The following is a 10000-nucleotide window of genomic DNA, read 5'->3' on the forward strand; positions in this document are numbered from 1 at the left end:
CGAACACTGACCTTCCAGGGCAAAGCGGAAGAGGTCAGGACTGGGGTCAAGAGTCATACTGCGCTGACCCGTCTCTCCCACACCCTCGGTCTGCACCCGGTGTCGCAGCGAACGGCAGAAATCCTGCGCGACGTCATCCAGCAGCGGAAGGAAGCGGTGTACGGCTGACGTGACCATCACCTCTCTGTTTAACAGCAGCCTGTCGGAGCGCCACTCCGTCCCGTTCCTGCAGCCACACAAACACTTACACATCTGGACATCACTACATCACGGTCACTTACTGTACAGAGAGACCAGTGTTGGGAGGGTTACTTTGGAAATGTAACAGGTTACAGATTACAAGTTACCCGATCTCAAATTTAATAAGTAGTGTAACAATTTCAATTACTTTATTAATGTAACTGATCACATTTGATTACTCTTCTAAATTTCTACTGTTTTAATCATGTTTAAACATCTAAACCAGGCAGCGTTAACCTTACCGTACTCAACACTGATTACTGTCATTTTCAAAATCCTTTATCCCTTGAATTAAGATTATAATAATTTAATTTTAAAGCACAGCCAGCACAAAATCAGACTTACTTTGAGATCATTCTGATGTTAAATACAGATTTAAAACCATAACAAGAAATAGTTAAATAGCTATGATACTGTTTTTGAAATCAAATCTTTGCACAGCTACGACAGCAAACACTGGCATCTGACAATGGCTCAGAAAAAAAACAGTTAATCTTAAAAAATAAAACATATACATAAACCCAAACAGATATCAAATAAGCAATTCAGTGTCCTAAACTCCTGAAACATTGGTCTGTCGTATATTAGAGCAGTCTCTGCAATTTCTGAAAGAAATCAATTAAATCTGCACGTGGGTGTAACCCCCTTTTCATAAGTAACTGTAATTTAATTACACTTTTATTTCCTCAGTAACTGTAACTGATTACAATTTCATTTATTTTGGGTTTTTTAAAACACTTTATTTTAAGGTGTCCTTGTTACACGTTACATGTAATTGCCAGTATAATAACAATAAATTATGCATAATTACATGCAAGTAACCCTAAACCAAACCCTAATCTTAACCATATAAGTACATGCAGTTAATTAATATTACTCAGAACTTACATGTATAATTACACCTTAAAATAAAGTGTAACCTTATTTTGTGATTAAATTATGTAATTTAGTTACATGTAACTAGTTACTCTCCAACACTGAGAGAGATGCACAAACACACTTTACAGCAAAACATCACGACTGAGAGAAATGTGCTGGGTTTGAACGCTAGAGAAGAGTGATGACAGAGACCCTGCAGCATCTGAGATGTGGTGTTTTTGGGGTCACTGTATTACAGTAACACACACACACTGACTTGAGGAAGACGCCCTTGCTGTGTCTGCGTGTCTCTCGGTGTGTGGCCCAGGGCTGCAGCGTCATGCGGCGCGGATGGAGGCCCTCGGATCGGAACAACTCCCCGATGTCCGTCGGCAGCATGATGTTCACGCTGCTCTGAGAGCCCAGATACTCTCTGAAACACAACACGAGCTCAGCTGCATGCATCGCTCCGGCTGGCCTTTCATCTGAATCTATTTTCAGTTATGATTTTGACTTCCAACAATTATGACAACAATATAATCACGATTACTATCATGCTCTCGTTTTGTTTTGTGATATAAATCTGGCATCAAAAATGTATTTATATATTATTTATTGTGTATTCTTTTTCATTTTGATTCAATATTTTGTAAACAAACTCTGGAATGAGAATTTGAATGGTTTTTAATAATGAAATTGTGTGAAATGTTTCCGGCTGAAACATTAATAGCTTAAAAATAAAAAACGTTGAATTTCAGTCCCTAAAAATGCAAGCACTGTTAATGCAATGCACTCGTTTCAATTAGTGCTGTTAAATATGTTTTTCCGTTTCAAAGACATTTATCATTCATTTACTTCCATAAAAGTTGAAATACAGTACTGATGATTATTATAATTAATGGCTAAATGAATGTTTGGAAATGTAAAGTGATATTTCCTCCTGACACACTACAGCAAAAGATAGAAATAACTGACTTAAAGCCATTTTTTGTTGGTGAAAATACTAGTGGCTTAGACTTTAGCACAGTACTGTATAGTTCAAGTTTAGAAAAATTCATCAAAAAAAAAAAAAAAAAAGTTCAATAAAAGCAGGATGTTTTCAAAGTGAACGAGTAATTGTGTTAAATAATAAATCTTTATTTTATTTATTTATTTATGTATGTTTATCCACATCCTTTCTTTTTAATTTTTAAATGTATTTTTTTGTGAATATTTTGTAACGAACTCTCGAGGGTGAATATAAACGACTGAATTTTTAATACTGAAATTGTGTGTGAAATGTTTCCAAATGAAATACTGACAGCTTAAATATACAACCATGTTGCATTTTAGGAAAATAATGCATTAAAATACAATTAATGCAATGTATTTTCGTGCCTTTTGAATCTTTTTTTTAATCATTAACTTCTACACTTCAGTTTAATTGCATTTAATGTTCAAGGAAATCCACTAAAAAAAGTTTAAGTTAAAATTTGTGATGTTTCAAAAGTCAATGAGTGGGTTTAAATAATGGAGCAGAACATTTCTTCAGTGATTGTTCTGCATTTCTGATGAATGATTTATGATCAAATGTTCACTGTTTCCAGGACAGATATCTAAACATGGAGATGCAAAATGACGTAAGTCGTCTTGTTTAATAAGAAATGCATAAATAATGTTAGAGTTTATAACAAGAACAAACATCTGCCAATGGTCTCAGAAAAATAAAATGACTTCAAAGGCAAAACAAGTTTCTTTTTCTGACCCCGCTGGCAGATAATTCTACATGACCGATCAAAGTTCAGTAAACGAGTTATTAGCAATGCGACTCGCTGTACGGATGATGATGATGATCAGCTTTAGTTGATGAGTTCTCAGAGCTGTACCTGTAGATGGGTCCGAGGCGTCTGAAGGTGTTCTCCATGTGTTTGTGAAGCAGGCTGAACCTCCCGTCCTTCCAGAAGCGCAGCAGGTTGATCCAGCCGCTGCTGCCGGTGTGAGGAATCTCCTGGAAGCCTCGCACTCTTCCTCCGCTTCTCCTCTGCAGCGCTCGCTCCGTCACCGCATCCTCACACACACACAGCGAGCGGACGGAGGACGGCGGTGGACGCAAGCGTGAGGAGAGCATGCTGCTTCTCTCTGACTCGATCTGATCACTCTGAACCGCTTTAACACACAGCAACGCTTCCTGTCTGTCCTCCTGCCCTCTCACTGGACCCATGAGTTACTGTCACATCAGGGCAAAGTTCAAGAGAAGAACAACACATCAGCTGGATAACACACACACACACAGACACGCACACTCTCACACGTCTGGTTTGCTATCCTTGTGGGGACTCTCCATAGGCGTAATGGTTTTTCTACTGTACAGACCGTATATTCTATTGTACTACACCTAAACCTACCCCTTACAGGAGACTACAGGCATTTTTAGATTAAAAAAAAACACCATTTAGTATGTTTTTTAAGCCTTTTGATTTACGGGGACATAGACAGTGTCCTCATAAACCACCTTCAAATTGTAATACCTCTGTCATACCCATGTTATTAAACAAATTTTGTCCCCGTAAACCACAAAAACCAGTACACACACACACACACACACAACTCTGTGTAGCTATCTTTGTGAGGACATACATTGACACAATGCAATCTCCAGCTCCTGACCCTAACCTTCAGAACTAAGTGCCTCACCCAAACCCTCACCCTAAACCTACCCTTTACCCGATTATAACCTGACCCCTAAAACCAAGTCTTGACCCTCAAACAGGCCTCAGAAAGTGAAGCCCGGCCAAAATGTCCTCACTTTACACACACCACACACACACACACACACACACACACAGACACACACACACACACACACACACACACACACACACACACACACACACACACACACACACACACACACACACACACACACACACACACACACACACACACACACACACACACACACACACACACACAGACACACACACACACACACACACACACACACAGACACACACACCACACACACACACACACAGATGTTTTCTTCTGGTAGAGTGTTTACTCTTATGTTTATGATGCAGAACACGTGTGAATCTCAAATAAGAAGCTCGTACACAATAATATGAATGTAATGAATTTCTCAGTGATATCGTGGACTTGATCGCACAGAAACTATCAGAACTGAACTGAGCTGGACGATGACATCACTGAATTCAATGATGAACCGCCTTTAACTGAAAATTGAGTGTTTACTATTGTCCTTCTGCATTATTGACACACTGTTTTTCTATTTAATACTGTAAAGCTGCTTTGACACAGTCTGTAGTGTTAAAAGCGCTTTATAAATAAAGGTGACTTGACTTGATGCATCACATGGAGTTTTTATTCTTTGTCACAGTTGTGTCACACAATGGCAAACTAAATATAAAAGCATTATGGCATGACTTTTAAACAACTTCCCACTTAAACTGCTTAGACATGGACAAAATGTTCAAGATCTAACAATTATACTGTATGCATATCCAGCATATACATCTACTCACATATAATGATACACACTATTAGCAAATGTTGTTGAATGTTTATAAAGTTAACAAATATAAACTATCCAATCGTTCAGCTCTAAACAATGCTACATAGACTACTTCTGCTCACCAAGCCTGCATTTATTTATCCAAAATACAGCAAAAACACTAATATTGTGAAATATTTTTACTATTTAAAATAATGTTTTCTATTTGAATATATTTTAAAATGTAATTTATTCCTGTGATTTCAAAGCTGAATTTTTAGCATCATTACTTCAGTCACATGATCTTTCAGAAATCATTCTAATCGTCTCATTTTCTGCTCAAAAAAACATTTATTATTATTATTATGTTGGAAACAGCCGAGTATAATTTTTTCAGGTTTCTTTGATGAATAGAAAGTTCAGAAGAACAGCGTTTATCTGAAATAGAAATCTTTCGTAACATTACAAATGTCTTTATCATCACTTTTGATCAGTTTAAAGCATCCTTGCTAAATAAAAGTATTAATTTCTATAATTTCTTCCCCCCAAAAATTATACCGACTCCAAGCTTTGAATAGTATAGTGTATAATGTTATAAAAGCTTTTTATTTCACATAAATGCTGATCTTTGGATCTTTCTATTCATCAAAGAATCCTGAAAAAGTACTCAACCTGTTCTAAATATTGATAATAATAATAATAATAACAAAAAGCAGATCAGCATATTAGAATGATTTCTGAAGATCATGTGTCACTGAAGACTGGAGTAATGATGCTGAAAATACAGCTACGCATCACAGAAATAAATTACAGTTTAACACATATTCACACAGAAAACAGCTGTTTTAAATACTAAAAATATTTCACAATATTAATGTTTTTGCTGTATTTTGGATGAAATAAATGCAGGCTTGGTGAGCAGAAGAGAAATCTTTAAAAAAACATTAAAAATCTTACGGTTCAAAAACTTAATTAGACTGCTGTCATTATAATTAGCTTCATATAAAACTATTCAAACCTACATAAACAAGTTACACTTATTTACAACAGTCATGCATGAACCCACAAAACCCGAGAAATTAAATTGAAAAAGAGAAATATAAGAGCTTCCTGAAGTTTGTGTGAAAAATATATGAGGTAATAAACAAAAACAGGCCAAGGCTCCCGCTGCAGTGTTATTGTGCATCTGTGATGAGTGATGCATGCGGCTCTCGACCGTGTCTCAAACCCACGTGTCTGGAGCGTCACATGACCCTGCAGGGCTGCGTCTCATTGGCTGACGAGGGCACTCGGCTCGGTTTTCCCGTGAAGATGCCGGTGCTGAGGCTCAGGCTCTGGAAGGCGCTCCGCAGACGGAAGCTGTCATCTTTAGCAGGGGCTTCGTGACTGACCATCTTGGCCAGATCTCGCGGGAGACACACTTTCCCCCCCGCGGCTCGCAGCTGCTCCGCGTCCTTGGCATTCTGGATGGATTAACGAGAGCAGACTAATGAGCTGGAGGACACGGACAAATGCACATTACTACAATCACAACTCATTACAATGATTATGATTTTGCTTGTATTCTGCAAAACTTTATATGAATTATTTTCATTTACATTAAAACATAAAGGCTGTTTAATTGTTTAATTGAATAGATCAAATTTATTCCCATGCAAAAATCGTCCCTGAATGTTTTTGATGTTATGAAGTGATTGGACTGTTTTCTACATGATTCCCTCAAACACAAACACCACTGACAGTCTCTAATGTTTATAATCAGTTCACATAATGTCAGTTCCCATAAAAAACTCATGTGAACAAATGTGGAAAATATGTAATAACTCATTTACACCATGATTATGTTCCGTGAGTTTAACATGTGATTTATCTGGAAGGGTTTGTTAAAAACTGACATGTAACAATGATGCCTTGATCTCTGACATCATATTTGCATGTTTATTTGACCATATGCTACACAAGTTTATCAGGTCCATTCACACCAATAATGATAACTATAACCATAAATTATCCACAATCCCACAGACTCTATGAGAATAGTGAGTTCACGTTACAACAGAGCAATGATATCACTGGAAGCACTTTCAGACTGATTTTACTCCAGCTCATGAATGATAAACACAATTGACAGCCAATCAGAATCTGACTTTAAAGAGCTTGGGTATTTAAAGTGACAGACGACAAAACAGTGCTCATAATACACAGAACCTTATCGTCTGCTAGTACCAGTATTGTTATAGCTATGATTCTTGCTGTGAATGTGGCTTTATATTGGTGTTTATAGGTCAGTGTGTGCGGTGTGTGTTGACCTTGGTCAGCTGGTATTTCCTCCTGAAATGCGCTCTCATCGCAGCTCTCTCTGCGTTCTTCTGAGCGTTCACAGCCTCACGTAGTTTCCTGAAGATCGAGCGAGAGAGAACATTACTGTTTACAGATGCTTCACTGTAAACCATTCTGAAACATCAGTGATCCAAACACTCCACATCAACCTTTAAGATGTTTCAAAACAAGCAGTAAAAGTCACTTCAGGTCTGTTGATGCTCTGATGCCGGGTTTAAATATCTACAAACCAGGGTTATTACATTTAAATAAAAAATTTTTGTTAATTGAAATAATGCAATCTGATTCATTTACTCAAGAAAGAGGGGTACCACAGGGCTCAATAATGGGTCCTATTCTTTTTTCTATTTGTATTAATAGTCTTCCCTTAGTTCTTTCGCATTGTTCTGTTTATCTGTATGCAGACGACACTGTCATTTACTTTTCAAATCCTCATTTAACTCAAATTCAAAATATGCTTCAATTAGACTTTAATGCTTTACAAGAGTGGCTCCATTCTAACAATTTACTGCTTAACAAAGATAAATCTCATACCATGGTCTTTGGTGCAAAGCGTATGTTTAAATTAAGTTTAAATTTATATTATATCTAACAATATAAAAAATAATGTGTAATGATAATGATTTACTTAAATGGTTTCCACTCAATAGCAGAAGGCATATTCACTGGTTGCAATTTATTTTCAAATGTATACATTTTAATTATCCTAATTATTTGCATCAGTATTTAATATTATATTCTTCTTCATATCACTTAAGGCTGATAATTATTATTTTCTTACTCCTTTAGTTAATAAAGTGTTTGGGAAAAAGGCATTTAGGTATAAGTCTCCAGCAGATTGGAATAATTTACCTTTAAATGTACGTTCTTTGACTTCATTTTATATGTTCAAAAAAGGTTTGTTTTCTTGTTCTGAAACTTCTTGTAATTGTTTCAGATGATCTGTGTTTATATTTATATGTGCTACGTAAATATAAATATCAATATCAATTTAAATAATATAAATATAATTATTAATACTTCATGTGTTAATATTGTAGTAGGGTGTGTTGTTTTTTGATTGTTGTAGTTTGTTTTGTGTTATGTTTTTGGATTCTTGTGTTATAGGACCGCCTTGAAAAACGAGATGATGCATCTCAAGGGGTTTATCCCAAAGAATAACATTTGTTGCAAATAAAGCTGAAATAAAATAAAATATAATAGATGAAAAACTACTAATTCAGTTTGTCAAGCAACATTTCAAATTTTCATTTAGACTGGAAATAAATTATTTAAAAAAACTAAAAACTAAAAATGAACTAAAACGGAAATTAAATCTAAATAGTAATTAAATAAATTAATTAACTAAAACAATTAATTAAATAATTAATAAGTAATTAAATAAATAAATAGTATTCAACAAACAAACAAAAATCACAAAAAAATGAACTAAAATTAAAATAAAACTGAAAGTATATTTGAAAAAAAAAAACTAAAAAAAAAAAAAAAACTAAAATAACACCATAACAGACCTTACATCTTCACACCAACATCATCTGGATGTGCAGTAGTAATAAAAAGCATTGATCACACTTAAAACCTCATGATTTTTATTAGATTTATTAGATCACGTCTATCAAATGTTCTGATTGTAAACTGAGCCTCTTTCTCACTGTTTAATACTGTAAAGCTGCTTGGACACAATCAACATTGTAAAAGCGCTGTATAAATAATGTTGACTTGACTTTCTCCGCATGAAATGACATTCATGATATTTTGGCGTCTCAGGTGATCATGTGACCCGTCTCACCTCTCTCTCTCCAGCTCGGCCTGATAGGATCGCAGCAGACGGGGGTCAGGCACGCAGCTCCTGCCCTTTGACCCCTGGCGTTTGGAGCCTCTCCAGGCCCCGTGTCTGGTCCTGCCGGACGGCAGCTTCTCTCCGCTCACGCAGAACTTCAGCGTCTTTATGGGCGCCAGCAGAGACTTCTTCAGCGCCGACTCCATGATGATCAGATCTACAGCAGCACTATCTGTGTGTGTGGAAGCAGTCTGGACGGCTCATCATCAGTGTTCACGATCAGACGGTGCTTTAGTCACACGCACAGGACAGATGGACAGACTCAAATCTGTAGGGACAAGGACACACAAACAGTGAGAAAACATAGATTATATTACATGTATATGTATATATCAGCCAACACGCTCAGAAAAATCAGCTTAATTTAAAGGGAAAAGCTGTGTTTTTCTGACCCAATTGGCAGATATCTGAAGAGTTAATTTGCAAAAACTGATAACTCCGTTTTTAAGTTTTCAAAAATCATGTTTTTTTCAATTTTAAACGCAGACTGTTGTTTTGGGTTTTTTTTTTTTTTTTGGTGATAATTGTATTAAATATCTCCTCCTCTCAGTTTCTAATAAATTTCAGGACACAGGTTAAGCATTGTCTGGTCATTGTGCTACAGGTCCATTTAAGAACACTTTAGCATACACTTTTTTTAAAAGTACTTATTATGGAAATAATTTAGAATAATATACTTAACTGTAACAAAATTTGATGCTTTTGGACACTTAATTGCACGTTAATTGCAATTAAATGAAAAAATGTCTATTGTTCAACAAACTCAGACTGCAGCTGATCCTGTCTACCTGCACACAGACAGAAAGACAGACAGACAGACGGACGGATGGACAGAAGGACAGACAGACAGAGAGACAGACAGAAAGACAGACAGACAGACAGACAGACAGACAGACAGACAGACTGACGGACAGACAGACAGACAGACAGACTGACGGACAGAAGGACAGACAGACAGAAGGATGGACAGAAGGACAGACAGACTGAAGGACAGACAGAAGGACAGACAGACAGACAGACAGACAGACAGACAGACAGGACGGACAGACAGACAGACGGACGGGCGGACGGACGGGCGGGCGGACGGACGGGCGGACGGACGGGCGGACAGACAGACAGAAGACAGACAGACAGGACAGACAGACGGACAGAAGGACAGATGGAAAGACAGACAGACAGAAGGACAGACAGACAGACAGAAGGACAGATGGACAGACAGACAGAAAGACAGA

The 10000-nt window shown here is 36.9% G+C and overlaps 2 protein-coding genes across 2 annotated transcripts in view; both read right to left on the bottom strand.

Annotated features, from left to right (window-relative positions):
• The window catches only part of LOC131521331 (cytochrome P450 11B, mitochondrial), a 10204-nt gene extending 6955 nt beyond the window's left edge, over nucleotides 1-3249 (bottom strand). Inside the window, exons 1-3 of the mRNA XM_058745946.1 lie at nucleotides 2964-3249; nucleotides 1376-1531; nucleotides 12-226 (exon numbers count right to left, since the gene is read on the bottom strand). Of these exons, the coding sequence (XP_058601929.1) occupies nucleotides 12-226; nucleotides 1376-1531; nucleotides 2964-3205 (613 nt within the window). The 5' untranslated portion in view covers nucleotides 3206-3249. The remainder of the gene's footprint in view (nucleotides 1-11; nucleotides 227-1375; nucleotides 1532-2963) is intronic.
• A 2583-nt stretch (nucleotides 3250-5832) lies between these two features.
• On the bottom strand, nucleotides 5833-8914 carry LOC131521626 (complexin-3-like). The gene is made up of 3 exons (XM_058746552.1): nucleotides 8718-8914; nucleotides 6898-6985; nucleotides 5833-6051 (listed from the first exon to the last, which is right to left on the bottom strand). Exons 1-3 carry the CDS (start codon nucleotides 8912-8914, stop codon nucleotides 5833-5835), a joined length of 504 nt encoding a protein of 167 aa, XP_058602535.1.
• Nucleotides 8915-10000: the final 1086 nt, after the last annotated feature.

This window comes from Onychostoma macrolepis, chromosome 16, assembly GCF_012432095.1.
Source record: "Onychostoma macrolepis isolate SWU-2019 chromosome 16, ASM1243209v1, whole genome shotgun sequence".
NCBI lineage: Eukaryota > Metazoa > Chordata > Actinopteri > Cypriniformes > Cyprinidae > Onychostoma > Onychostoma macrolepis.

Excerpts from the sequence above, each read along its gene's own strand:
- LOC131521626 (XM_058746552.1), bottom strand. The coding sequence starts at position 8,914 with ATGGAGTCGGCGCTGAAGAAGTCTCTGCTGGCGCCCATAAAGACGCTG. Across the intron at positions 6,986-8,717 it reads GCCGAGCTGGAGAGAGAGAG|GAAACTACGTGAGGCTGTGA; the intron begins GTGAGACGGGTC and ends CTCGATCTTCAG. Across the intron at positions 6,052-6,897 it reads GGAAATACCAGCTGACCAAG|AATGCCAAGGACGCGGAGCA; the intron begins GTCAACACACAC and ends TAATCCATCCAG.